This window comes from Cucurbita pepo, chromosome LG01, assembly GCF_002806865.2.
Source record: "Cucurbita pepo subsp. pepo cultivar mu-cu-16 chromosome LG01, ASM280686v2, whole genome shotgun sequence".
Classification (NCBI taxonomy): domain Eukaryota; kingdom Viridiplantae; phylum Streptophyta; class Magnoliopsida; order Cucurbitales; family Cucurbitaceae; genus Cucurbita; species Cucurbita pepo.
Genome location: NC_036638.1, coordinates 2,196,194 through 2,224,151, shown reverse-complemented (window position 1 = coordinate 2,224,151; position 27,958 = coordinate 2,196,194). Strand labels below are relative to the sequence as shown.

At 35.9% G+C, this 27,958-nt stretch overlaps 7 protein-coding genes across 9 annotated transcripts in view; 3 read left to right on the top strand and 4 right to left on the bottom strand.

The window, feature by feature from the left end:
* LOC111788283 overlaps positions 1 to 3,617 on the bottom strand; it is a 4,321-nt gene extending 704 nt beyond the window's left edge. The window contains exons 1-2 of the mRNA XM_023668610.1: positions 3,355 to 3,617; positions 227 to 2,850 (exon numbers count right to left, since the gene is read on the bottom strand). Coding sequence (XP_023524378.1) covers positions 227 to 2,850; positions 3,355 to 3,511 — 2,781 coding nt within the window. The 5' untranslated portion in view covers positions 3,512 to 3,617. The remainder of the gene's footprint in view (positions 1 to 226; positions 2,851 to 3,354) is intronic.
* A 1,321-nt stretch (positions 3,618 to 4,938) lies between these two features.
* LOC111811459 (aspartate--tRNA ligase, chloroplastic/mitochondrial-like) lies at positions 4,939 to 12,623 on the top strand. Of its 2 annotated transcripts, XM_023698322.1 has the most exons (15): positions 4,939 to 5,471; positions 5,559 to 5,702; positions 6,540 to 6,649; positions 7,000 to 7,111; positions 7,276 to 7,347; positions 7,955 to 8,046; positions 8,384 to 8,504; positions 8,961 to 9,083; positions 9,672 to 9,867; positions 9,958 to 10,145; positions 10,234 to 10,305; positions 10,397 to 10,495; positions 10,710 to 10,790; positions 11,408 to 11,465; positions 12,082 to 12,623. In XM_023698322.1, the coding sequence occupies exons 1-15, from the start codon at positions 5,097 to 5,099 to the stop codon at positions 12,249 to 12,251; spliced, it is 2,013 nt and encodes a 670-aa protein (XP_023554090.1). In that variant the 5' UTR covers positions 4,939 to 5,096; the 3' UTR covers positions 12,252 to 12,623. The 2 variants fall into 2 exon arrangements, with proteins under 2 accessions (XP_023554090.1, XP_023554097.1); XM_023698329.1 differs by lacking the exons at positions 4,939 to 5,471; positions 5,559 to 5,702 and adding an exon at positions 6,005 to 6,099.
* A 1,668-nt stretch (positions 12,624 to 14,291) lies between these two features.
* Positions 14,292 to 19,993, top strand: LOC111780086. The gene is made up of 3 exons (XM_023660367.1): positions 14,292 to 14,306; positions 18,318 to 19,025; positions 19,179 to 19,993. Exons 2-3 carry the CDS (start codon positions 18,370 to 18,372, stop codon positions 19,873 to 19,875), a joined length of 1,353 nt encoding a protein of 450 aa, XP_023516135.1. The 5' UTR covers positions 14,292 to 14,306; positions 18,318 to 18,369; the 3' UTR covers positions 19,876 to 19,993.
* LOC111780096 (agamous-like MADS-box protein AGL62) lies at positions 14,315 to 15,122 on the top strand. The gene is made up of 2 exons (XM_023660379.1): positions 14,315 to 14,702; positions 14,780 to 15,122. The coding sequence occupies exons 1-2, from the start codon at positions 14,319 to 14,321 to the stop codon at positions 15,053 to 15,055; spliced, it is 660 nt and encodes a 219-aa protein (XP_023516147.1). The 5' UTR covers positions 14,315 to 14,318; the 3' UTR covers positions 15,056 to 15,122.
* Positions 19,994 to 20,225: 232 nt separating the features above from the next.
* Positions 20,226 to 23,674, bottom strand: LOC111799316 (uncharacterized protein DDB_G0290685-like). Of its 2 annotated transcripts, none has more exons than XM_023682833.1 (2): positions 23,489 to 23,674; positions 20,226 to 22,222 (listed from the first exon to the last, which is right to left on the bottom strand). In XM_023682833.1, the coding sequence occupies exon 2, from the start codon at positions 22,178 to 22,180 to the stop codon at positions 20,459 to 20,461; it is 1,722 nt and encodes a 573-aa protein (XP_023538601.1). In that variant the 5' UTR covers positions 22,181 to 22,222; positions 23,489 to 23,674; the 3' UTR covers positions 20,226 to 20,458. The 2 variants fall into 2 exon arrangements, with proteins under 2 accessions (XP_023538601.1, XP_023538609.1); XM_023682841.1 differs by having other exon boundaries at positions 20,226 to 22,218.
* A 1,564-nt stretch (positions 23,675 to 25,238) lies between these two features.
* Positions 25,239 to 25,742, bottom strand: LOC111802533 (basic form of pathogenesis-related protein 1-like). Its single transcript, XM_023686942.1, has one exon. It carries the CDS (start codon positions 25,740 to 25,742, stop codon positions 25,239 to 25,241), a length of 504 nt encoding a protein of 167 aa, XP_023542710.1.
* A 1,443-nt stretch (positions 25,743 to 27,185) lies between these two features.
* Positions 27,186 to 27,686, bottom strand: LOC111802522 (basic form of pathogenesis-related protein 1-like). The gene has a single exon (XM_023686930.1). It carries the CDS (start codon positions 27,684 to 27,686, stop codon positions 27,186 to 27,188), a length of 501 nt encoding a protein of 166 aa, XP_023542698.1.
* Between the last annotated feature and the right edge of the window lie 272 nt (positions 27,687 to 27,958).

Here is a 27,958-nt window from a genome sequence, read left to right as displayed (position 1 = left end):
TTTATATATATATATATATATATATATATATATATATATATATATATATATATATATATATATATATAATTTAACATTTTTATAACACGTTCAAATAAAGTTTAATTTAAAATCACACGAGTAAAAATGAATAAAAGCTGTTTAAAAATGATTTAAAGGGCTTTAAAAAGTGTTTTTTAAGTGAAAAAAACGAAATTATATAATATTTGAAAATAGAGATACTCACATGCTTGATTGGGATCTTCTCATAAGTTGTGAAGCTCCCATACGATGGAGAAGCCGACGAAGTGGACACTGAAAATTCATCCAAAGAAGAGGAAGCCATTGGAGTTCTTGAATTCTTCCTCGTCTTCCTCCCATGGCTATGGTTTTGAGCTTCTGTCAATTTCTTTGCTGTTTCTGTTTCGTCTTCTTCTTTCATGCTGCTGTATTGCAGGAAACTGCTCATTTCAGAAGAGCAAAATCCCTTTCCGGCGAGATCCTCGCGATCATCATCATTAATCGCTTTTTCTTCTTCTTTCATGCTGCTGTGTTGCAGGAAACTGCTCGTTTCAGAAGAGCAAAATCCTTTTCTGGCGATATCCTCACGATCGTCATCATTAATCGCTTCTTCTTCTTCTGGTACCGCCGGACTCTGGTATGTCTTCTTCTCTTTCAGCAATGGCGGTTCCTCTTGCGCTTCAGCAATGGCCGCCATGGATGATGTTTTTGAGCCTGATTTTCTCGCATAAATCAGTCCTGCAGGTATGATTATAGATAAACCTAGCAGTATTGCAGATGCTATAACTGCTGTATTCTGTGAGAAATCTCTTGAGATTCTGTTTTTGGTTGCAGTTCCGACGAGATCGATGTTGCTACCATTTTCGTCTTCAGCGTCAGATTGAGGTGCAAAAGGAGGAGGAGAAACTGGTGGTGATTGATGTTGAATTTCTGCGTTTCTTTGTTGAATTGAATCGTTTTGTTGTTCTTCCTTTGTCTCGCCTCCTGTTGCAGCTTCTTGTTCAATTTGATCGTGGATAAAATCTGGTGATGAGGAATCTTCGTAATTCTCTTCAGTTTGCTTCTCCTGGATTTTGTCTTCTTCATTGAGTTTATCAGAAGCTGATTTTGTAGAGGTCTCTTCAATGATTTCTTGCAATGATCCTTCTTCAGTCTCTTGCAATGGTTCTTCAGAAGCTGATTTTGCTGAAGCCTGGCCGTTCTCTTCTTCACCGTCTTTTGAATCATTTGCATCGGCTTCAATCTCTTGAAACGATTCTTCTTCATTCTGAACTTCTCCTTCAACGTGTTCGATGTCAATTTCTCTCTCCTTCATGGCTTCAATCTCTTCCAATAATAGTTCTTCTTCTTCTTCTTCTTCATTCTGATCTCCTCTCACGATATGTTCTTCAACAATGTCTATTTCTCCCTCCTTCCTCGCTTCTTCCATTACGTTCAGATCATTTTCTTCTTCCCACGAGGTCTGATGAGATAATACAAGGCACTGCTCTTCCGAATTGACATCTTTGTGTAAGAATCCAGTTTGGTTAGGATAAATCAATGGCCGCCGCCCTCCAATGTTGAAAACCATATCAGAAATGTAAGATCTGGAATTAGCATGCCAAACCTCAAATTTCCGCACCAGCACATTGAAATTCGTTTTTGCAAACTCGAAAACTTCTGTTGAATTCTCCATTGGTAACAACAAGCTTGCTCTTTCGAGATCATGAACATTAACAACACAAATCGAAAAGCAAGCAGTCAACAGAATCAAAAGCAGAGAACTGATCTTGAATGTCCTGGAAAAGTGCAGCTTAGATGAATTTTTAGCTTCAACGGGGCTTTGTTCAGAAACGTTAACAATCACTTCTTCCTCCTCCTCCTCCTCTTCTCTTTCTTCTTCTTTCATATGCGATTCATTTGAAGAAGCTTCATCAGATTCCATCTGTGGATCTTCCGAGTCAGTTCCCTCAGTGAATTCAGATTCAGAGGAAAAGAGTTCCTCAAGTTTGCCGTCTAGTTCGAGTTGATTGATTCTTCTTGGTTTGTAATGGAGGAACTGTGGCCTTGGGGATAGGTAATTGGTTTTGGGATCATAAGGACGCGGCATTAATGGATCGGCATCGAGCGGTGCTATTTCCATTGAAGAAGAAACAAGACTGTCCTTAAAACTTGAGTCGAGATCAACAGTCTTAGCCGGAGACTCTGAATCGTTGTTTGAGTCAGAGCTTACCTCGACATCAGCAAATTCCACGGTCTCTGAAGCTTTGGGAGGTAATGCAGCAATGGCAGAATTTGAAATCGGAGTAATTTCAAGCTTCGCGTCGGTTTCAACTGCCACTGTTACCACCTCAGAATTTGAATGCGAATCAGAAATGACATCAAAACCACCGGATTTCACTGTTTTAGAAGCTCTGAGAGGTGCTGCTGCAGTGGTGGATTTTGAAATCGGGGCGGTTTCCGACTTCGTATCGGTTTCAACTGCCACTGGTGCTACTTCTGTATCGTATCGGTATGTGGATTTCTTGGGATTTGAAATCGGAGCAATTTCCTGATTCGTATCGGATTCAAGTGCCGCTGATGCCTCCGGATTTGGATTCACCGAGTTGAGTGAAGAGCTTTTCAAGCCGGAAAATGAAAGAGACGACCGAACAAGCTCGTTCCGATCACCCAGAATTTTCTTTTTCGGAGAGACAGAAATCTTGGAGGCGGCAGAGATCGTCGGAGACATGAAGTGCTTCGTCGATTTACCGGCCGCCGGCGAACGGGTTCGAACAGGTTTTGGACTCTGATTTTTCCCATTTTCTTTCTCCTCATTGTCACGAGAATTAAACAAATTTTCTCTGCTGGTAGAATTCCTTCGTGGATAATCTGAAAAACCATTCAAAGAAACGTTCAGAAAGGAAGTAATTTAAGATTTAGAAGAAACAGAACGGAAAATAATCAGCGGAAGAAACAAAATAGCCATCGAAATTGTAGTAAAGAAATGAAAGAAGCTAATAAGTAGACCTTTTGTTTACACTTCAATTTTCTCTGCTACTTTCTCGACAACCAAACAGATTCGAACCACTCAAAACCACTCCCAATGTTCAAAATCATCCCCGGAAGGAAAACAATCGGTGGAAGAATCAAAATAACCATCAAAATCATAGCGAAAATAAAAGCTAAGATTCTAATTATTAGAAGAGATTCTTTCAGTTTTGTACCCCAAACAAATTTTCTCTGCCATTTTCTNAAAAAAAAAAAAAAAAAAAAAACAGAGACTATTCGACTTATAAACCCTAGAAACTTTTCTCTGTTACTGTCTCAGCAACTAAACAGATTCAAACCCATTTAAAACTCAGCAATTAATCAGGTAAAGAAACTCAAACAAACCAGAGGGACTGTTCGTCGGAGTGTTAAAATTCAAGCTCCTCGGTTCGCTGGAGAAGCTCCGGCGGGTAGGGTTAACGATTTCGGAATTTCTGGAATTAGGGCTTGTTCTTCCGGCGACCATCGACGGAGAAGACGACCTGTGAGACGGCGGCGCCATGGAAAAGGATTGGGTGAAGATTTTGAAAAGAAGGAGAGAGAAATCTCGAAATCTGAGAGATTCAAATGTGCGTCGTGAATGGAAAGTCGGCGAAAATATTTAAGGAGGGGGGGGGGGGGGGNGGGGGGGGGGGGGGGGGGGGGGGAGGATTTTGGTGTTCGTAACGGCTAGTTTTCAGAGTTACTGAAGGATAGGTTCTGGGACTTTTAAAATGAAAGGGAAAAAATTGGACCGTTGGAGTTGTGAAGAATAAGTAATCGTGCGAATGTGGGAAGTGAAGTGAAAAGTTTAGAGCCGTTGGATCGATTTCCAAATGATAATTATATATGGATATATTTCAGCAAAATAAACTTGTTGTTCTTGTTGGATGAAAGTCACGCCTCGACTAAATTAGATCATGGACATGAGAGCTTATACTCAAAGTCACCCATTTGGGCACAACACGAGAGCTTATATTCAAAATAGACAATATCAAACCTTTGTAGAGAGTAGTGTTCATCTACCCTTCTACTTTTCGTAAATAATACAATGTTGCGTGACTAAATTACCATGTTATGCACTAGTCGTGTTATGTTTATTTATCTAAGTCGTATTTTTGTATTTTGACCTTCTCGACTTTATATCTTTATTTATTAACTCATTATTCTAAATATTATCACGATATGATTTCTTTTTTGTCCGTTGTAATTAATGATTTGATCAGTCAAAACAATTTACTTATTTGCCTACTATACCAAAATTCATTCAAAAGTTTCTCAACAAAATTTCACGCCACACAAACTCTGATCAGTCACGAGCCATTTTATTTCAAAACATCAAACTACAATTTCTTGATCTAAATGCCACATTATCTAAGGGGTTTAATTTTCAGTGTTTTAATTTTGAAATGGAAGGTAGAGAACCCCTCGATGCAAAATTACAAATTCTCAACTTTACCAAAGAAGGAAAGCAAAAATTTTCAAACTTAGAAGAACCGTTATTAATTAATTTTCAACCTATATATTATTTTATTTCATCAAGATATAGAATATAAATAAATGTAATCAAAATGAGTATTCCTCGAATTAAATACAGTATAAAGTCATTAACCTTCAAATTCATTGACCAAATATTAAAATTTTTACTTTTTAAAAAATCTATCGTTTATAATTAATATTTAAAAAGTGTATAAACTCCGAGAATATACAAATGCATATAAAATATTATATTTAAAAATATATAATTTTAAATTTAAAGTTTATTTTAACATCTGATATGCTAAAAACTCATACTATTTTAATTTTTATAGTCCATAAATCTTAAAATTAGTATTTATCCTTAGGTAAAAATAATTTTTATTATTGAATATGGTAAATAATTAAAATGATTTTCACTAAAAAAAAAAAAAAAGGAAATAAAGGGTGAAAAAAAAAGCGCCAAATTTATTTCACAGTTCATCCCATCCACTCGGCCGTCTTCATCCACACGCAGAGTCTTATTGTTCACCTTCCTCTGCGAGCGCTCCGTTTCCAGAATCCTTAAACCCTTACGCCTAACTTCGCCGCCTCCATCAATCTTCCATTAAACCACCTTCAAACCTTCCGCCATGTCCCGCTCTATCCTCCGAGCTCTCCCTTTCTCCACCCTTCGCCACAAGCCTCCTCAATTTCTCTCCATCTTCCACCGTATTTCTCATCTCCGCCTCGCGAAATCCATTTCCAGAACTCTGAGACCTATTTCCTCACTCTCCGTTTCCGCCACTCATCCGCCTTCCTCCGCCACCGAAACGCTCGTTTCCAGTTCGAATTCTCCGTCGCCTCTTAAGGATTCTCTTCAGTGGATCAATCGTACTGCGTTCTGTGGTGAGTTGTCGGCTGGAGATGTTGGGAAGCGGGTTCGGCTTTGTGGTTGGGTTGCACTACATAGGGTTCATGGTGGTTTGACTTTTCTCAATCTTAGAGACCACAGTGGTATCGTACAGGTTTGTTACTTCTGTTTGAATTTTTGCGATTAGCTTGAAGTTGAAGAAGCTTTATTGTTGAGTGTTGATTTTTACTGCTTGCATTAGGTGACTACGCTACCTAACGAGTTTCCTGATGCTCATTCGGTTATTAACGACTTGCGGCTCGAGTACGTTGTTGCTATAGAAGGCATTGTACGGTCTCGACCTGACGATTCGATTAATGTGAAAATGAAAACTGGCTTGATAGAGGTATTTATGAATTTCGATTTCATTTTACTCCTCATTTTTCCAGGCATTTGGTTAGAAAGATTTTTAGATTTCTCGCTTATTGCATTATGCTCATGCCTGCTCCCCACGGCCCCTTTAGCCAGCTCCTGAATGAACCAGAATGTTATGTTATTAAGTCCTCAATCTCGGACTTGAACCTAGTATCTGGGAGGAATTTCCAAACATCACAAGTCTTTGCAAAATAAATATGTTAATTCTTAGTGGCAATAATCCTGGGAGTTCTCGATCATGGTTGTTAAAACTCGAGATAGGCTAGTCGTGGTATAATTTTTTTAGTTCTTTTGGGATATCCTGGTGCTTCCAAATAAATTCTGATTCTAGAGTGGTACACCTGCGTGGTGTTTATCTCAACTCAAAGGCAAGAATTCTAAGCTTGTAGCAATTAATCCAACTTTTAAAGCTTTAACGGGGTGAAACTCCATGGTTTTTGAAGAAGGGGCGAGAGATTGGGTTCGAGCCTGTGATTTAGTTGACTTTATGGGCTCTTCATGGATTATTCTCACTACTTCATTTTGTATTATAATGGTTTCGTGATCAATTTGAGTGACTTTTTGTAAGTTCCCTTGGTTGCCTTTCTTGTAGCTTCTCAATTATTGAGTGAAAAGTAACGTGTCTTACTAAGTGAAGGGATATGGGTTTGTAGGGTAGTTGATGCCGATTGAAGTAGTATGGAGTTTGAAACTTTTTAACTTTGTCATCTTAGTTCTCTTCTCTAGGACTATGCAAGTTTCCTATAACTCAACTATCATTCTATTTTTTCAGTTTTTGTTATCCTGATAATTTCTTGATATATTATAGGTTGCTGCAGAGCATGTTCAAATCTTAAATTCTGTTGGATCAAAGTTACCTTTTTTAGTTACAATTGCTGATGATGCAAAGGATTCTGCTAAAGAGGAAATTCGATTGAGGTTATTATTTCATTCTATCATTTCAGGCCAAGTTCTAATTTATATTTGTTCACTCAAACCAGATGCACAGTTTGATCCCATATTCTACGTGCTTAATTGAATCAAATGTCTGAAACCATTTGGTCATCATCTTCTTTTTTGGGTTGGGGGGAGTGAGTTAGGCGCACAGAAAAATTTCAACTTCCTTTCCTTCTTCGATCTTTCTTTAGACTTTCATTGAAGGGTGAATGCCGTCAAATAAGTCCTCTCCCTTATCTAAGATGCCCATGGGTTTGAGATGATAACATTTTTTATTTTCTCGGAACCAAATGCTATCCGGTTTTAGATTATAAGGAGTTGAGTATTGATAGGTACCGATATCTTGATCTTCGGAGGAAGCAAATGAATTCGAACATAATGCTTCGGCATAAAGTGGTGAAACTCATTCGAAGATATTTGGAGGATGCACATGACTTTGTGGAGGTACTGCCCTGTTTATAACTTTTAACTGACCGTTGACCCTTTTTTTTAAAAAATTCTTGAATCATTCTCTGCATTAGAACTTCACATTGTACTAAATAAATGGTTAGAAATTGAATTTGTTCTAGCCTTATTTCAACTTTGAACTTTTGTTGGTTATAAGGAAGATTGAGACGCCAATACTTTCTAGATCTACTCCAGAAGGTGCTCGAGATTATTTGGTGCCGTCTAGAGTTCAGGTAGCCTACAAATCCTCAACTTCTGTTGATTTTAATTCTCTCAAGGCAGGTTATTTTGGTAACTAACTGGTATTTTTTGATCCGGAAACTTAAAATAAATTTCTTAAGATATCTGAATGTGATGTCATTTTCAATTTCTAGATCTATTCTCAATTGCCCTTTTTGAATGGTATACCTTGTTAATTCATATCCATATGTAAGTGCTAAGCATCTTATAAGACAATTTTTTTTAAAGTCCATTTTAAGATATCTTGCGCTAATGGTTTATAAACTGAAATGGAAGTGCTAAGATATAGTTCAGTTCTAATAGTGTATGCCCAGGTGCACATTTTTTATGTTCTGGTCTCACAGAATGACATCATCACCATCTTCTTCTTCTTAATGGTTTAGCACATTGAATAGTAACACGAATTCTCTTCAATTGAATGCCTTTTTTTTGAAGTTTTCATGTGAAGAAATTGTCTTTTCCTATAAAGAATGTAGCATAATTGTGATTTCCTACCAAAAATATAACATGATTGTGTTTATTTAAAGTTTTTTTTTGTTATATGGATTCTGTTTTTGCCTGGCTTGCAGGTCTGATTCAGTTTAAATGTGTATTTTGAAGCCAGGAACATTTTATGCTTTGCCTCAAAGTCCACAGCTGTTTAAGCAAATGTTGATGGTGTCTGGTTTTGATAAATATTATCAAGTAGCAAGGTACTGACTATTATATCATTAAGCACTATTTCCGTTATGTTTTGTCTGGTTTTGACCAACTGACTTGCATCTACTATTATATTATCTCAATCTTCCCACATTTCCCAGTAAATTCGTTTTATGTTTATGCATTCTCTTTCTTCACAACGGAGATGGTATGTATAGAAAGTTTGTGCATAGATCTAGGTTGATAGATAGTTTCGTTGTTCTTATGAAAATTGGGAGCTAAGTTCAATATGTTTTTAACCCTTTTGAGTTGTGAGAATCGGGTGGTTGTTCTAAGCATGTAACATAAATTGTATTTGCACCGTCACTTTCATTGTGGATTTCTTTGTAGGTGTTTCCGAGATGAAGACCTAAGAGCGGACAGACAACCTGAGTTTACACAACTTGATATGGAGTTAGCATTTACAACTTTTGAAGACATGCTGAAACTCAATGAAGATTTGATTAGAAGGGTAAACTCTGACTATTAGAATTTACTTGAAGATTGAGTTTCTGAATACATAAGCATAGGTTGTAGTGTAAAAATATTTGAAAAGAAACAAAGATAATTGTCACGATCTTCTGTTCTCACCACCAATTTTTTGCCACGCCTTTTTTGTTGGCACCTATTTTATGCTTGTGTGCATAGTTACCTTTTTGTAATTCGGGTAAAATAAACGTTGAAGGTCATTAAATTTATGTATTTATGTTGGAGGGATCCAATTTTGTTACCACCTTGTCAACTTTGTTGACACTCATCAGGTTCTTTTCATTAACTTATGTCAATATGAGGAAGTAACTCCATTCAAGATGGGGATGGACCAATGGATGTTCTAAAGGTCCAAGGCCTAAAAGTACCACTTTTAGTTATATGTTATTATTTGCCCTGCTATTTAATGGCTACTGATGGTAAAGAAAATTATACTCAGGTTTTTTGGGAAGTCAAAGGTGTTCAGCTGCCAAATCCTTTCCCGAGGCTTACCTATGCTGAAGCAATGAGTCGATATGGGTCAGATAAGCCTGATACAAGATTTGATCTTCAATTGAAAGATGTAACTCCTCTTTATACTTCTGGGTCTCATTCTGACTATCATTTTCAAATGAACTTGTTTTTTTTATTTCCTGAACTAATGAGTGTGCATTGGAAGAAGGAACCTTCTGGCTTTTGTTGTTCCTTAAAACAGTTTTTTATTGATTAAAACTATCAAACTTTAAATTATCGCGTTACTTTAGAGAATATTCAGTACTTTTTTCATTGTTCGTGCAAGTCTGGATGGCCTTAGGATTCATGCTTAACATCCTTATTCAATTACATTAATTGAATTTTGCCTTTTCATAGTATGGCGTTCCGGATACCAGTTCTAGGCATTTTAGCAGATTTGATGGGAAAGATTTTCTGGAATATGGTTGGTTTTAGATAAAAAAAGGATTCTGGAATATGGTCAACTACTCATATGTTAAAGGATATTGAAACTTATGGATTTATCATCTCAACTTATAGTCAACCATTTTTAGTTTTGAAAGCCCCATTTCCAGTTCTAAATTCGGCAACAATATTGTTCACAGGAATTGTGTAATTTGTATGAATTAAAGATTCCTCTAAATTAGCTACTGAGAGATTTTTCTCATTGGAACTACAGGTATCTGATATTTTTGCAGATTCTCCATTCAAGGTTTTTGCAGACGCCTTGTCTAGTGGCGGAATCATCAAAGTGCTGTGTGTGCCCTCTGGTGCTAAAAGGTATTCAAACACAGCTCTGAAAAAGGGTGACATTTATTCGGAGGCAATCAAATCTGGAGCGAAAGGATTACCTTTTCTGAAAGTTCTTGATGATGGTAATCTTCTTTTTCTCTAAATGATTTGAATGTGGATTGTTGAGATGATGTTTGGGTCTCATTCTTGTGGGGATTATGAACATATTTCAGATGCCATTGAAGGGATTCCTGCTCTAGTATCAAGTTTGGATCCTGCAGGTAGAGAGGAATTTCTGAAAAGATGCTCTGCTGGACCCGGTGATCTAGTCTTGTTCGCCGTGGGTCCTCTGAAATCGGTTAATAAGACTCTTGATAGGCTTAGACTATATGTAGCTCATGAGCTGGGTTTAGTTGACCACGTAAGTTCGCAAGTACTATATTTTGATAAGTTCTATGCTAAATGTTTCTTTCCATTTTCACTGATTTAACTTTTTTTTGGCTATTTAGTCTAGACATTCAATTTTGTGGGTGACCGATTTCCCAATGTTTGAATGGAATGATCTAGAGCAACGACTTGAGGTTTGACTTGATGCCTATAGTGTCTCGTGTAGAATCTTATTTTCGCCCTAGTTCGTCGTTTAATTGTGCAAATGCAATTTTTCTTTGGCAGGCTTTGCACCACCCTTTTACCGCTCCAAACCCAGACGACATTGATGATCTACCATCTGCTCGTGCTTTAGCATATGATATGGTTTACAATGGAGTAGAGGTAGCTACCATTACTCAGATTTTTTTAATTAAAAAAAAAATGGAGAAATCAACTATATAAAATGAACTTTAATTTTGAAAATAAGAGATAAAAGATTAATATACTTTGTGTTGCATATTTAAAGGGCCTTGTACTATCTCTACTGCTTACTTAACCCTCGCGATAAGTACTCTCTTCTTGAGCTAAAATTGTCATACTACCTTTGTTGCTGTAGATTGGTGGAGGGAGTTTGAGAATTCATAAACGTGAAGTTCAAGAGAAGGTTTTGGAGATTGTGGGAATATCACCTGAACAGGTAAAAGTTAAAAAGGGTTAATCTACCGTTATGGTGGCGTCATGTTTAGTACTGTCTATATCTTTTGGCGAAAGGACGTTCCCTGGAAATTGAAAGTTGCTTTAACATGATTCTCTTTATAATACACTTAATAAACCAAACCAATCTTTGATGAACCAAAACTCTAGTAGATTCTTTTTAGCTATAAACAATTGTTCAGTTCTAACCGACCGACTGCGTTCTGTTGGATTGGTGGCTTAAAAATACTATGTTAGAGCAAAACTGACACATTTATTTGTGTTAATTTTAAGTATATGAATTTAAACAACTATTTACTAATTTAAGTTGCTTGTGTAACTTGTAATTCTCTGTTCTTTAGGATGATATTCTGTAATTAAACTGAACTGAATTGAGATTTTTGGTGATTGAACGATAAACCAAATATCTGATTTGTTTTGCTTCCATTAATCTGAGGCCGAACTCATTGGTTCAGCTGGACTGATGTCAGTTACTCTGGCAGTTTGGCTTCTTCCTAATTTTGATGTGAAAATGAATGCAACACACTATTTTGTAGCAACGTGACTCAGTTTTTTTCTTTCTGCCGACAATATGAATTTTGTTATTTTCTGGCTTTGCAGGCTGAAGCGAAGTTTGGTTATCTATTGGAGGCATTAGACATGGGTGCCCCGCCTCACGGTATGGACCATTAAACCTCTCTCTTCTGGTGGCTGCAACTTTAAATCATATCTTTATTGTTTGTACGATTTAACTAATATCTTATCTTTGTTTCTTTTCATGATTAAATGCCACATCTATTAGAGGTAGGGAAAATGCATTTTCACCATGCAATTTAACCTATCAGTTTAGATATCTTTCAAGGCCCCATCTGGAAAATCTAAAATGTTTGTTGTCTTTTGGGGGAAGCTTCCTCGCAAATTAGTGGGTCATGGTTGTAATGCAAAGTGGGTCCTCCGATACTTGGTTATCCTAAAAAAAAACAAAGAAAAAGAAATTATCGATACAAGTTATAGCTGTGGCAATGGACCGACTAAAAATTCTATTTCATTTACCTGACTCGTGGTCCTCATATTCATTATAATTTGACATGCACTGGCTAAAGTAGTGCAGATAAACACTCGATTAAGAGATCAGAAGTTCAAATCTCCAACTCGAAAAGTTTTCTATCATGCACTTGCTAAAGTAGTGCATATAAACTCCAAGAGATCAGAAGTTCAAATTTTCTGTCTTGATGAACTCGAAAAAAGAAAGTATATTATGTTCTTATTTCAAACTTTTTTTTCCATTGGTGCAGGGGGCATTGCTTATGGATTGGACAGATTAGTGATGTTATTAGCAGATGCAAATTCCATTAGGGATGTCATAGCTTTCCCAAAGACAACAACAGCGCAATGTGCCCTCACAAAAGCTCCTTCAGAAGTGGATCCCCAACAACTCAAGGATTTATCCTACCAGAACCAATAGCTAGCTCACATTCAAGTCCTCGGTCCCGTTTGGTTTGGTGTAAGTCATAATTTATACTCACCTCACTCGGGTCGTAATTTTTCAACCCGAGAAAACGAAGAATGGTTTCATTGCATAGTTTGAATCCTTATTAAGACGTGACGAACAATAAGTGTAAAACTTTCATAATTTAACTAAAATTTTAAAATCCCTTCGACAGATCGGGTTCTTCGATCAGATTTGTTGGGATATTGCTCGAGAGGTTGACCTAATTATATTTTGTAACTGACGGTGATGAGTGTTTTAGTTTTATGTCATGTACAGTTCAGGTACATACTGTGGACAGGCTGCTGTGTTTGGTTGTTTCTTAATGGCTATTAATTTGTTTGAACATTTTTGTGGTTTCTGCTGAAATCGTTGGTTGTCAAACAGAGTACAAACATGTGGCCAAGAAGATGGGTTTGGAAATTGCTTGGATTTTGTTACTATAAAAAAACTCAATATTTAAGAGAAATTTCCACGAAATAAAGGCGAGGAATTCCGTACATTATTCATCAACTTACAAATTCTTTAATTATTTTAATTTCAAAGTTCTCTTATCTGTAAAATTTTGGGGAAAAAGAAAATCAATTTATACACTAAAATACTTTAATGGGTCGCTTAAAATGTTAATAATTGTATCAATTAAAATTTTATAAACGGTAATTAATGTACTTTAGGATAGTGATTTTTTTTTCTCTTAGCAATATTGAAAAAAATTAATTTTCCCTAATATACGTAATTTTTTAATTAATTCAAACTCGAGACTAATATTTACTTTCCTATAATAAATTATAAAAAAAAATTAAAATTTTATCAACGCGGACTTTATTTTTTAATCTCATGTTGATATTTATTTAAGAACATTACCAATTTTTTTTATCTAATTATTTAAAAATAATTTCAATTAGTTTAAAAAAAATCAATTTATACACTAAAATACTTTAATGGGTTGCTTAAAATTTTAATTATTGTATCAATTAAAACTTTATAAACGGTAATTAATTTACTCTATGTTGTGATTTTTTTTTCTCTAATCTTTGTGGGCGTATGGAGGAAAAAAATTAATTTTTCTTTAATATACGTAATTTTTTAATTAATTCAAACTCGAGACTAATATTTACTTTCCTACAATAAATTATAAAAAAAAAAAATTAAAATTTTATCAACGTGGACTTTATTTTTTAATCTCATATTATGTTGATATTTATTTAAGAACATTACCAATTGTTTATCTAATTATTTAAAAATAATTTCAATTAGTTTAAAAAAAAAAAGGATTTATGCTATAAAAAGTCAAATAGATTAATAATTTAAAAATCCTCGATAATGGTGGCCATATTTATACCATAGTAATCATAACATTTCAGTTTTATCACTGTTTTTTTTTAATTATAAATTTATTATTTATTATTATTATAAATATTATAGTCCAATTAATTGTGATGAGATTTTCTAACTCCCAAATCCAAATCCTTAATCCTTAATCCATTGTAACTTCTAACTTCCAAGCCTTTAATCCCTTAGTAATTTTTAATTAACAACATTATTAAGGGATATGCAAATCTCCACTAAATTTTTATTAATTAAATCTCAACAGAATGCACTCTTTAACATTTTTCTATACTTAAAAATTCTTTATTTTTCTCAATTAAATCCATAAATATAATTATAATTACCAATAAAAAAATTTCTTTTTTCTTCCTAATTTTTTTAAATAATTAAAGAATTTGTCCATTATAAACTCAAAAAATAAAATAAAATAAATAAATAAATTGATTTTTTTAATTCTAAAAAAAAAAAAATAATAAAAGCATTTCCCAATCATATTAAGAAAATGGAGATCATATATGATATCCCAAAATTGGCATTTTATTAACTCCAATCAAGTTGTCAAACATTTTGACAACCCAACCATTTATTTTGTACAACACACCACCAACCCAATTCATGTATATATATTACTCTCATAACACTCATTCATCTTCAACAACAACAACACCACCACCAACGTTATTTTCTCTCAATTTTCTCTCCATTTCTCCAACCATGAGGAAGAGTAGAGGCAGGCAAAAGGTTGAGATGGTCAAGATGCCTAATGAGAGCAACCTCCAAGTCACCTTCTCCAAGCGTCGCTCCGGCCTCTTCAAGAAAGCTAGCGAGCTCTGCACCCTTTGCGGTGCCGAGATTGCCATCATCGTCTTCTCCCCCGGGAAGAAAGTCTTCTCCTTTGGTCACCCTTGTGTCGAGGCTCTTATTGAACGCTTCGTCACTCGAAACCCTCCACCGAGCTCTGGTACACTTCAATTGATCGAAGCTCATCGGAATGCTAATGTTCGTGAACTAAATGCACAATTGACTCAAGTGTTGAACCATTTGGAGATGGAGCGGAAACGGGGCGAGGAGTTGAATAAATTACGAAAGGCTAATCAGGTATTGAATCACTACTAAACTCAAAAGCTTACGTGTTCTGTTTAATTTCTTTTTTTAATGGGTATTCTTGAAATTAGCCGCAATGTTGGTGGGAGCTTCCTATCGAAGAAATGGAATTGCATCAACTCGAACAACTTAAATTGTCGTTGGACGAGCTAAAAAAGAATGTTACGCAACAAGCTGATCGGATTTTGATTCAAACCTCCAATGGCAACCCGCCCCCGCAATTCTTCCCGACTCCGACGCCTGCAAACCCAAACCAACAAGGCGGTGTCTATGTCGTCGATCAGAAGAACATGATCTCTCATCTTCCCTACAACTATGGCTCCTATGGATCAAGAGGTTTCTTTTGAAGAACAACAAATAACTTTGGGTTATGCAAAATAAATCAATGTGTTTCAATGTATACACAGTTTCAAATTTTCACACAGTGATGATTATATCAAATAATAATGATGTGTTTATGTAATTTAATTATGATTATGGTTTTAATCAAATATTAATTATAAGTATTTTGTATCATACAATCTGATCAATCGTTTGAATAATGTTTGCAAGGTCGATTAAATTCATCGGCACTCTATATCAGTCGAACTATGATTAACATATCTCGTATGTTTGAGGAATGACGGGTTTCACCTAATTTTAGGAACGTATTAATTTTTCAATTTTGTTTTTCAAAGTAGATCTTACAATATACTAACACGTCTCTATACACATCACGACCGTGTTCTATCAATACAGACCTGCACCAAATCTCTCGAACAAATCAATATACTTTCGTTCGACAATTTAGGAAGTATATCGTACATTATCAATTAATAACAGCAATGGTACGTATAATAGATATTCCTCTAAAATTGGATATAATATTTATTTTGACAACATGTACGAGGAAGGATTCGAACTTGTGACCTTTAGGTCGAGAATATATATATATATTTTAAAAATATATTAAAAAATTGGTTGACTTAGAGTTTTGTTGTCTGTAATTAAGGTTGGATTTTAGTAACTCATTTGGATTAAGATGAGTATTAAATGCATGAAAAGAAAATTAGGAAATAAAAATGCCAGCAAATTAATGGTTAATAGCTTTGGTTACTATTTAATTATTTGCTAATTTACTTTTCCCAAAACTGCTTAATTCTCCATTAATGATGATTAATAATGCACCCCATAATCAAATTTAAACCCCTAAAACCCCATGTTTACTTGTAATTTTCTTAACTTCCACTTCTCCAAAAATATAATAATAGACTTAATTATTAAAAATAATAATATCATTTATAAATTATTAGGGGTGGTCGTGTGAATCAGAGCATAGTCTAGGGAATAATATACGGATTATTACTTTAAATGTTGATCACTCGATATTTCGGCCTAATAAAATTATTGAATTAAAAAAAAAAAAGAAAAAAATACGAGTGGTTGCTAAAAAACGTGACAAGAACAAGAATGGAAGGAACGGTATAAATCGAAAATTTGAGTCAAAATAACAAAAAAGTCAACTTAAGTAAAATATAATTAGTTTATGAAAATATTAATAAAATTATTTAAAAATAAATAAATAAACTGCCCATATCTTTTAAAAAAAATTAAATTTAAAATTTCTTATTATTAATATTCTGTCTAATGTAAGTTTATCAATATTATTTTTATTACATTTCATCAAAATTTCTTAAATATAATAAAATATTAATTTACTTTTTATGTCAAACCTACTCATTTAAATAAATGTTAACATAAATAAATATATATTGATATAAATGAGGTAATGTGACAGATGAGCTGTGCAAAGGCAGTGCCGTACAAATAAATAAATAAATAAACTAAAAATCAGTAGGCCGATGTGTCGTTCTGATCCTTAACGCAATCAACGGGAGCGCACACAGAAGAGGCAGTACTCGGAACTTCAGAAAACGACACTTCCCCAGCCGATATGTCGACGTGAATCGGGCCACATATCAGATCCCAGGTCTCCACCCTGAAGTGGGCCCGCAGCCATGTTGGATTCTGACAGTATGTGGACCCCGCTCACACGTGGAAACCGAGATAACGACAATATTTCTTTGGTAGGAGATGACGTGGCCGGGGGCAGCGTACGTGCGGAAGCCTTTGCTAGGGTTTTTCCAGCTCATTATTTTAATTATTTAATTGTTACATAATTGTAAATTCATTTTGTAAGTTTATTAAAAGGAAAAAGGAAAGTATATATATATATATAATAATCATTTTGCTTTGGAATCTCTTACCATATATTTTACTCGTTCATTCTTAGCTCCCGGGTCAATTCGCCTGATTCCTTCTCTATCTGAGCCTGCTTCCTTTTCGCCACGTGTCCAACTAAGTTAAATAACTAACCCTATATATATATATATATATATATTACAAAGATTATATTTATTTTTCATCATTTTTTAATAATGAATTTTATTTTTCAAATTTTAGAAATAAAAAATTGACTTACAATAATATATATGTGAGTTAAAATAGTATTTATAAATTGAATTTTTTAAAATTAAATTAGGATAAATATGACCTAATTAATTCTAATTTAATTAGGATTTTTAGGCGAGCTTTTAACATTTTCATGTCAATTTAAAATTTAAAAAATTTCTATATTAATTTTAATAACGAGTTTATTTATTATTAAAATATGATTTATTCATATATAGACACGTGATAGGTTGCTGGCTGCTTTTTAACATATGAAACTCAATTTCCTTATTAATAAAATTTGACGAAATTATTATCATAATTAATTTTTTCAATATCACATGTGCAAAAAATAAGAATAATAATGTCAAAATAGTAATATGTTGTTATATGGATAACCTAATTTATACTTTTTATAATAAGTTGTATAAATTCAAAATTTTAAAAGATTATCGATTTACCCACCATTTAATATATTTAACATTTTTTTATTTAATAATATTTATATATGATAAATTTATTTTTTAAAGAAAAAAAAAAAATATATATATATATATATATATCCCTTTATTCATTCCCTACCCTAAAAGAAAAATTGGAAGTTACTCAAGAAAGGTTACAGCCCTTTGTACTGACTTCTTTTTTAAGGTAACTGCTTTGCTCATTTAAAAGAGATTTTCTTAATGTTTTTTTTTTTATTGAAATACTATAATTAAAATATTGTAAAAAAATTTGTCAATTTTTTTAAAATAAAAAATTTGACAAACTTAAGTTTAATGAAGGATTTAATTAAATATTTATTAGTATTTTAAAAATTCACGAAATTTAATTAAAAAAATAGCTCAAATATCGTTTTTCATTATGGATTTCATACCATAACAGATGTTTTATTAATCCAATAAATGCATATTAAATAAATTTAATGATGCTTTATTTTAGGTAGAAATGGAAAGTATGTTAAAAATTATTTATTATTATTTAAGAAAATAGGAAGAAAATAAAAGAATATTAGTGGGGTTGTGGGACCGACCTCACAGTAGCTCTGCTGTAATGAAAGACAGCCAGCTATGGCTTCCAGCCTGTTTCATCTTCACATCCTCAATACTCCAAATTCCCTTCTTAATATCATCCTTCCCTCTCTTCTCTCTTCTCATTCAACGATCACCTGAANTCCCTTTTTTTTTTTTTTTCTCCGGCGAACCCTGCCGGCGCCGGCGATATCGACTTCCTCATGGATCCCTGCCTCTTCCTTCGGGTTCTCGTCGGGAACTTGGCAGTTAAGTTTCCGGTTGCCGCTAAACCCTCCTTCTCCGGCGTACATCCGTCGTCTTCTCCATGTTTCTGTAAAATTAAACTCAAGGACTTTCCGACGCAGTTCGTCACCGTTCCTCTCCTCGTCGATGGCGAAACTTCCGACGCGACCAGTTCTTCTTCTTCTTCGTCTCAATCTCACTCTTCACTCGCTTCCTGTTTTAGCCTCAATAAATCTCAGATTGAGAAGCTTATTTCGAAGCGGAAGGATCTGTCGGTGAAGATCGAGGTCTTCACCGGCGGCCGTGCTCCGGCCAGTTGCGGCGGCAATATTCTCAGAAGCTCTGCGAAGTTACTCGGCCGAATCGTCGTGCCGATCACTGCTTCGAGTCTGGCAGAAACCAAACCGTGCTTGTTCCAGAACGGCTGGACTGGAATCGGCGAGGGTAAAAGAGGTAACTCGTCGGCTCAATTGCACTTGACGGTTCGCGCTGAGCCGGATCCTAGATTCGTGTTCCGGTTCGATGGTGAACCGGAGTGTAGTCCTCAGGTTTTTCAGGTGCAAGGAAGTGTATGCCAACCGGTTTTTACTTGCAAATTCGGTTTCAGAAACGAACGGGATTGGGATCGTTCAAGGTATGAACACGTATCTTTCGTGATCTTCTGTTTGTTTCGCGAGAAAATTGCGAAGAAAATCGTCGAAGAGAGAGAAAATTTTAAAATCAAAATAATAAATAAAAAATCTTCGTTGGTTACCGAAATTAATTGATTCTCTGAAATTAATTGCAGGTCGTCAATTTCTGAACAAAGTAGCACTTCGAAGAGTTGGTTACCGAAGATCCGATCCGAGAAGGACCAATCGGCAAACGAGCGAAAAGGATGGTCCATAACGATCCATGATCTTTCCGGATCGCCGGTTGCCGCTGCGTCGATGGTGACGCCGTTCGTCCCGTCGCCAGGATCACACCGTGTAAGCCGCTCAAATCCCGGCGCGTGGCTAATTCTCCGGCCGGTAGATGGTAGCTGGAGGCCGTGGGGCCGTCTCGAGGCCTGGCGGGAGAGCGGCGGCTCCGATTCAATCGGCTACCGTTTCGAACTCCTCCCGACGATCTCCGCTGCTGCCCCGTTGGCTACCTCCACCATAAGCTCGAGCGCTGGCGGTAAGTTCACAATCGACATTACCGGCAGTGCGTCGCCAACGATTAGCCCTAACGGAAGCTTCGACCTCAGTTCGAGTTCCGGATCTCGACCCGGATCCGGGGATTTCGGGTACTTGTCGTCGTATCAGTACAAAGGATTTGTGATGTCGACGACAGTGGAAGGGATGAAGAAGCAGAGCCGGCGGCCGGAGGTGGAGGTGGCGGTGCAGCACGTGACTTGCACAGAGGACGCAGCGGTGTTTGTGGCGTTGGCGGCGGCGGTGGACCTGAGCATGGACGCCTGCAGGCTGTTCTCTCAGAAGCTAAGGAAGGAGCTTAGGCAATGAAAAGTTTGTCGTCGTTTTGTGTGAATGCGCTTGTCGTTTTGTAATTTTATATTCATTTTCTATTTATTTATTTTTCAATAGTTGAGCTGTACTTTTGTATAGAGGAATTATTTTTCAATTTTTTGTATTATATTATTTTGAATCTTTTTATTAAAAAAGAAAAATACATTTAATTTTTTAGAGCAAACCCATGAGAAGTATCCAATGGAGGATTAAGAATCCTAATTTAATTTTGTTTTTAATATGTTAAAGTGTTATAATTACAATATTTTTATTTATTTTGTGTAAAATAAATAAAGATAAAGTTGATGGATAATAAGTGAAAACCCTAATAAGCAAAATCATGGGCATCAAGAATTGAATAAGCAACTGCTCCAAAACTATATATAATTTGTTCAGATATCACATCCATAGAACCAAGCAGTCAACAAAGAAGGGATTGAAATTGATTATACAAAGTTAACTAACTTCCTCCTCCTATAGCCGATCCTCTGAGTATAGAGATCATCAAATTTTCAATTCACAAAACAAACACTCAGCATAATCAGAAAACTCAAAAGCACTTCCTTGAAACCCTCCCTCCTCATTCTGCTGCAGCCTCGTCACCGTGGTCAACCCCGGTTCTAATATCCGGTAATGTATCCAGATCAACACGTTCGGTTACATGGGAGTCGTTCGAATCGATTGGATCTTCATGAACTGGGTCTTCGGTATGATTTGCTGGATCAGAGCTATCGCCATTGGATTCGCCATCGTCTTCCAGCTTCTCATTCGGAGTAGTTTCACTGTTCTCGCCAGTAATTTCCGGCTTCTCATTCTGAGTAGTTTCACTGTTCTTGCCAGTATCTTCCAGCGTCTCATTCCGAGTAGTTTCACTGTTCTCGCCAGTATCTTCCGGCTTCTCATTCCGAGTAGTTTCACTGTTCTCGACAGTATCTTCCGGCTTCTCATTCTGAGTAGTTTCATTGTTCTCCTGGGTTTTCATGGTGGGCAAAACATTCTCCGGTTCAGTCGCTTTGTCGTCTTTCTCTGGTTTGGTCGTTTTGTCATCTGTAACAGTAAGACCTGCCTCACTAGTGATATTCAAGGTCTTGCCTTCAACCCCATTTGAATTTTCATCTATACTGGTAGTGTTAGACTGAGATTCAGACTGGTTGTTCTCCAAAACCGTGTCGTTCAAATTTGTAGGCATCGACGAGTGAAGAGATGTTTCATTCTGAGCAGTCAAATTCTCTATGGTTTCGTTTTGAGCATGATTCAAACCAATTTCCAATCCATTCTGCTGGGAAGAATCAGCATTCTCTACCTTATTTGTCTCAGTTGTTGCAGAGGACGAATTATCGCTAAGTTCGGGTTGATCAATGGATTGAGTAGTCAGGGTTGAGTTTTGAACTGAACCATCAGTAGGTAGGTACGTGTTTTCGTTCAACTTCACATTACTCGGGTTCTCGTTGGTTGAAGTTCCATTGTCAGCCATTTTATCAACTTCCTCAGTTAACTGTGAACTGTTGTGAATCCGTTTAAATTCCTCGGTGTCGATAGATTCACCTTCCTGTTCTTTGTTTCGCAGCTCCAAGTTTTCATTTGAATTCTCCAAATTCACTTCCTCTGTCTGTGAGGTGGTAGAGTGGTCATCATCATGGGCGACTGCACTAGAAGCATCATCTCCCTTGTAGTTTTCCTCACGTGCCTCGTGATTGCGTTGGTCGCCACCGTCATTCTCCTGCTCATCGGAAGAATTCTCGTTTTCTTTTTGCTCCTCCTTATCCCTCTCTTCATTTCCTCCCGCCTCCTCATCGCTGTCTTCATTCAATCTCTCGTCGTCGACATTCTCACTTTCATGATCGGTTTCATTATCTGCCTTCTCTTGATCATTCTCATCTATGTCATCATCGCCTCCTCCTCTCCCGTCGTCATCGGTCTCCTCTTCATGCTTGCTTCCTTCATCCTTTTCATTGACTGCCTCGTTTTTCAGTTCTTCATGACCCTCTTCTCCCTCCTCATGCTTCGAGTCTTCTTCCTCACCTCCCACCTCTTCTTCCTCGTCTTCCTCCTGCTTCTCACCGGGATGAACTTCCTCAACATGGGGGTGAAGGTCTTTCCTTCCGAGTTTCAAAACATCAACACCATCCTGAGTTTTTATCACTTCATTATCCTTCTGGTCAAATTCTTTCTTCTTGTCATGGGAGCGTTTTACCTGATAAATTAACCAAAAGCAAACACCAACCAACAGAACAATCTGCAGAATATGCTTCACCTTGATGCCTTTCGACCTGTTGCTCCGACTTGACGATTTCTTCAACATGGTGAATTTCCTTAGCCAAAACCCTTATATTTTTACTTCTTCCTATTAAATAATCAAATGTCAGCAGTCCAGAAACATTTTTCTTTCAACAAAACTACACCATAAACTTTCAACAATTAAAGAATCACAATACCCAATATCACATTACATATTTCTAACAGCACTTAGACTATTACATCGAAATTTTCAGAACATGGCAGAAGATATCCAAGAAGAGCAGTTAACTATAATTCTCTCTTATCGAATTGGAGAGGTTTTATGTAACTCTCCGACACTAAATGATAAAGAATCAATAAAATATGTCAAGGAAAGTAAGATTTGGATTACCCTATTGATCAAATATCTCAAGGCAAGAACACTTGTAGATGGATGGGCCATAACACATTTTTTGTAATTTCACATCATCAATAAAATTGTTTCTTATCCTAAAATGAACGAAACGAGACTTCATTGACTCAATTCATTTCTAGGAGCCCTTCGGGATAAACGGACAAGCATAGTAGTCCAAACCGACACACCACAAAATCCCTCAGCAAGATTCACTGACTTCAGAGATGGATCATAGGTAAAATACAATAACTCAGGTTCTGTACTAATACCAAAATCTTTTCTCTTCCAAAAGAATCGTCTCTTGCATTGTTCTTACGCTCCTTCGAAACGAGACACCCATCAACTTCTGCCTCATTTTAAATTTTTGACTTCTCAATAATCCAAAAGAAGAACAGAGAATCACATGATAGCATATATGAAGGTAGCCTTCAAGCTTTCTAAATTCTAAATGGCTAAGTCAACGCAGTCAGGCTGCAAAACAACCAGTTTACAACATGCCTAATTTACAGCTTCGAGCCTATCCTTACATGGAATACTAACAATAAGAAGATGCAATTTCTAAAGAAAAATTAAGTTACAATCAAAACCAGAAAATTCAGATCCACAGCACATGGAACTCCCAAATTTGGAAAACCAAACGGCAGATTTGCAAGAATGGATACCGACACTAAACCAAAAATAAAGGCCTACACAAAACCCCCATCAAACCAATTCTTGCAAGCCTATCCTACAATTAAACAACCGCGATAAGTCCCACATAAACCCTAACACCGATCAGATAAACAATACGCCAAAATGAGCCCCACAAATTGTTCCTTCGGTCACAAAATTAGGGAAATAGAAGGAAAATCTGTAAAGAAATGAGTTCCAAGAAGAATCGCCCACTCAAAGCTCTCGAACCAGATTGAAAACTCGGAGACTAGAACAGTTCAGTAGGAAAGTTGAAATGTAGAGTAAAGGGACTGAAAGCAAAAGTACCTGCAAGAAGATGAAGCAGAAGCGGGCGACAATGACAAGAAAGAAGGAAAGCGAGATGGTTGTTGCGGCAATCAGAGGATGTTCAAGGTTTCAACCATGGCGGGAGGTGGAGAGAGAGTATAAAAGTTGGCGTAGTGGGAGGGAGATCGGATCCAATACCAAGAAGGAACAAGTAGTCGCTGTACCAAAAATTAAAAGGGAAAAAACCCCTCNTTTTTTTTTTTTTTTTTTTTTTTTCTCTCTTAGAAAAAAAATAATTAAAGAAAAAAAAGATAATTTTGTGAGGATGGGATGGGATTGCCCGACCCTGAAACGTTAACCAACTGTGACCCATTACCCCCATCAGCCAAAAAAATGTAATATTAGTCTCGAGTATACCAAAATTATAAGTATAAACTTAGCCGATTGACTCACTTGTGGTGGTTAAGCCGATTGACTCACTTGGTGGTTGCTAAGCCAATTGACTCACTCGGCTCAACCACTGTCTGGTCTGACTTTATCCATTAAACACTCTGTTCTAGTCGAAAAATTTGTTATTTTAAAATAAGGGTGAAATAAAAATTGAAATATACATGCTTATAAGATAATTTTTAAAATTTAAAGATTTATTAGACATAATTTTTAAATAGAATATTATATTATATTATTATTTATGAAATATTATTAAATTTATTGAGATGTTTTAGATTTTTTAATAGAAATAAAAAAAATAAAAAAATGATTTTATATATATGTGCAAAAAGGGATTCTACTTGAGAACACGGTTCTAGAAAATTGTCCACAGAAAGAAATTGATCTTTTAATTATGAAATGAGGGGCATTTCAGTATTTCAATAAAAGGGTATTTCAGTAATTCAACAAAAGAGGCATTTTTTGATTTTACGATTTTGATTATTTATCAATTATTATTGTTGTTGTTTCTTTGCCCACGAAGCCGAGAAAAAGACGAATGCAGTGGCCGATAAACAGAGTAAGAAAAAAAAAATGGTCGCCTTTTGAGCGTCGGGTGTCCTCCACTTGCTCCGCCTCCATTGGTCTCGATATTCAGAGCCGGTAAACGCCGGTAGGTTGCGGCAGCGGGCCTTCGTCTCCGGTGTGGGTCTTAAATTGCAGCAGAGTTAATCGCCGTCGGTGGGTCGACTGGTTTTTCGCATCTCCGCTCGTGGGCATTTCTTCGGGGTGACTTGGAACCGCAATTGGCCAGTGGCTGATGTTCTCAATGTTGAAGATTGTTCGAAATGATCATAGATTTTAACTAAAAATACATCTCCATTAATTTGACTTCTTCTGAGAGCTCGAAGCAAATCCATGAGATTAGGTTTAAAGTGGACAAATATCATATAACAATACAGAGATTCATGATTCTTAACATGGTATCAGACCATAAATTTAAGCCTCAAAGTCGTAGTCAAAAGTGTCGAACAAATGGTATATCTTATTCCAGGGCTCCAAAAGAAAGAAGTGTCTTAAAAGAAGTTTGTTTTAGAAATCCATAGGCTTGAGGTGAGGCTTTATGGTGTATTTTCTTCAAGGGGAGGGTCTGTGATCATAAGTAATATAATGGCTTCAGAGGTGGCTCTGACTCTATGATGATCAGCTTATAAATAAGGAGGTCAAAACAAAGTCACAAGAGTTTAGGCTCAACAAGACAATACAATATTATTGTGATCATAGCTTTATTTCAATTCATAAATTCATGATTTTTCATAAACTTTATTACAATTCATAATATTTTTAAAACCAAATCTCTTCATACTACCAAAGAATCATAAGGCTTTTCCCCAATATAGTTGCCAGGAGGATCATAATTGCAAACAACAAACTGAGAATTACCCTTACAGGGCACTCTAGCACATCCAAGCCGCACCGAGCTTCGCCACACCATCTGAGTGTAGTGCCCACATTCACCACCCACGCATTTATTCGATGCATAATCATACAACGGCTTCTCATTCGCCCATAGCTTCACTGCATCCACCCCAGTGAACTCAGGGTAGAACCCAGCGGCTATGTTTTCCCCATACAGCCCGGTTGAGTGAATCATGGCACAATCACCCTTTCTTTTTTCTGCATAGGTTTGAGCGTACGCAGCCACGGTGTTGCTCCATTGCATGGGGCCGACGCCGACCTGAGCTCGAACGCGATTGTGAAGTGCGAGGTAGTCACGGGGGGCGTTTTGAGCGTTGGTTAAGGCGAGGACGAACATGAAAGTGGCAATGAAAGCGGCCATGATCTTAGGGGTTTGAGTCCACATAATTCCGATGAGAGATGAGATGAAGATTGAGAATAAGGGAAGGATTTATATAGAGATGGAAACTGATGAATTATGAACTAATTATGTCATGCTTGGAAATTCAACTAGAATGAATTTATTGTGGCTTTCTCAGGCTAGATGTTTGTTTGGATTAGGTTCAAATAAATAAAAAAATTTCTAGATTTAGTTAGTTTAGGAATGTTTTAGGATTAATGTAACTTAATCCACCCAGATTATAGTTAATCTTAAAAAGATACATTTTTACTTGCCATTTATGCATTTACGCGTATATATTTATTGTTTTATTTAATTTCATAATTTCTTTTATTTATTCTTCAATAACTTTCTAAAATATATATTGATATGGTATGGCTTTATTTAATGTTCGAAAATAAATAAATAAGGTTAATATTTTAATTAAAATTTTGCGTAAATGAAATGAATTAATTTAACAAAAAAAAAAAATTATGATTGAGTTAGATTAAATTTATTATATAACAAGAATTTTTTAGATTAAAAATATTTACTACTAACTCAGTTATGGATTTTTGTATTCTTTTTCTTTTTAAAAAATAACGGTAACTTAAAACATATATTCATGGATGAACTTCCTACCTCTCGATTAATATTATATTTTAATTTCTTAGAACAATTAGTTAAAATAAATTCCAAACATATATGGTAAATTTCAACTCAATTCAATTTTCCAAATAAAATAAAATTTTCATTTTTAAAAATTAAAGGATTAATTTCATATCAAGAAAATAATGCAGAAAACCCTATAGAATTAGCAAAATTGGTAGCATATTATATTATATTATTATTTATGAAATATTATTAGATTTATTGAGATGTTTTATATTTTTTAATAGAAATTAAAAAATAAAATTATCTATTAAAAAATATTATATATATATATATATGCGAAAAAAGATTCTGCTGAAGTATTTCAACAAAGGGCATTTTAGTAATTCATCAAAGGGCATTTTAGTAATTCCAAAAACAGGCATTTCTTTGATTTTACCATTTATTAATTATTATTGTTGTTGTTTTCTTGCCCACGAAGAGGAGAAAAAGACGAATGCAGTGGCCAATAGACCGAGTAAGAAAAAAAATGGTCCCCTTTTGAGGGTCGGGTGTCCTCTAGTCACTCCGGCCCCGTTGGTCTCTATATTCAGAGCCGATAAACGTCGGTGGGTTGCAGCCGAGTTAAATGTCCGTGTGGAGATTCGTGATTCGTAACACTCGTAATTCTCCATTAACATTTTAATGTGAATTGAAGATTCGTGATTTCTAAAATTCAATGATTTTCCATTAATTTTTGCAGTTTTGGAGGGAGATTTTCACGAGATAATCGGTGCACAAACTTCATTTCCATTAATAAATTCATGATTCTCTCCCAAACTCTATTACAATTCATAAAAATTTTAAAATCAAATCTCTTCAGACAGAAGAACCATAAGGCTTGTCTCCAATATAGTTGCCAGGAGGATCATAATTGCAAACAACAAACTGAGAATTACCCTTACAGGGCACTCTAGCACATCCAAGTCGCACCGAGCTTCGCCACACCATCTGAGTGTAGTGCCCACATTCACCACCCACGCATTTATTCGATGCATAATCATACAACGGCTTCTCTTTTGCCCACAACTTCACTGCATCCACCCCAGTGAACTCAGGGTAGTACCCCGCAGCTATGTTTTCACCATACGGTCCGGTTGAGTGAATCATGGCACAGTCACCCTTTCTTTTTTCCGCATAGGTTTGAGCGTACGCGGCCACGGTGTTGCTCCATTGCATGGGGCCGACGCCGACCTGAGCTCGAACGCGGTTGTGAAGTGCGAGGTAGTCACGGGGGGCGTTTTGAGCGTTGGTTAGGGCGAGGACAAACATGAAAGTGGCAATGAAAGCGGCCATGATCGGAGGGGTTTGAGTCCACATAATTCCGATGAGAGATGAGATGAAGATTGAGAATAAGGGAAGAATTTATATAGAGATGGAAAACTTAATATGGAATGTGACGGGAAAACGATGAATTATGAACTAATTATGCCATGCTTGGAAATTCAATGAGAATAAATTCATTCTGGCTTTTCATGTTTAATTACAGACTAGATTTTTGTTTGAATTAGGTTTAAATAAATGAAAATTTTCTAGATTTAGCTAATTTATGAATTTTACTTAGATTATGGTTAATTTTAAAATATACATTT

What these genes read in the sequence shown, in the direction of transcription:
- LOC111780096 (XM_023660379.1), top strand. Translation starts at nt 14,319, where the DNA reads ATGAGGAAGAGTAGAGGCAGGCAAAAGGTTGAGATGGTCAAGATGCCT. An exon ending in AATTACGAAAGGCTAATCAG is followed by an intron (nt 14,703 to 14,779) that starts GTATTGAATCAC and finishes TCTTGAAATTAG; the next exon opens with CCGCAATGTTGGTGGGAGCT.
- LOC111802533 (XM_023686942.1), bottom strand. Translation starts at nt 25,742, where the DNA reads ATGTGGACTCAAACCCCTAAGATCATGGCCGCTTTCATTGCCACTTTC.
- LOC111802522 (XM_023686930.1), bottom strand. Translation starts at nt 27,686, where the DNA reads ATGTGGACTCAAACCCCTCCGATCATGGCCGCTTTCATTGCCACTTTC.
- LOC111799316 (XM_023682833.1), bottom strand. Translation starts at nt 22,180, where the DNA reads ATGTTGAAGAAATCGTCAAGTCGGAGCAACAGGTCGAAAGGCATCAAG.
- LOC111780086 (XM_023660367.1), top strand. Translation starts at nt 18,370, where the DNA reads ATGGATCCCTGCCTCTTCCTTCGGGTTCTCGTCGGGAACTTGGCAGTT. An exon ending in CGGGATTGGGATCGTTCAAG is followed by an intron (nt 19,026 to 19,178) that starts GTATGAACACGT and finishes AATTAATTGCAG; the next exon opens with GTCGTCAATTTCTGAACAAA.
- LOC111811459 (XM_023698322.1), top strand. Translation starts at nt 5,097, where the DNA reads ATGTCCCGCTCTATCCTCCGAGCTCTCCCTTTCTCCACCCTTCGCCAC. An exon ending in AGCTGGGTTTAGTTGACCAC is followed by an intron (nt 10,146 to 10,233) that starts GTAAGTTCGCAA and finishes TTGGCTATTTAG; the next exon opens with TCTAGACATTCAATTTTGTG. An exon ending in TGGGAATATCACCTGAACAG is followed by an intron (nt 10,791 to 11,407) that starts GTAAAAGTTAAA and finishes CTGGCTTTGCAG; the next exon opens with GCTGAAGCGAAGTTTGGTTA.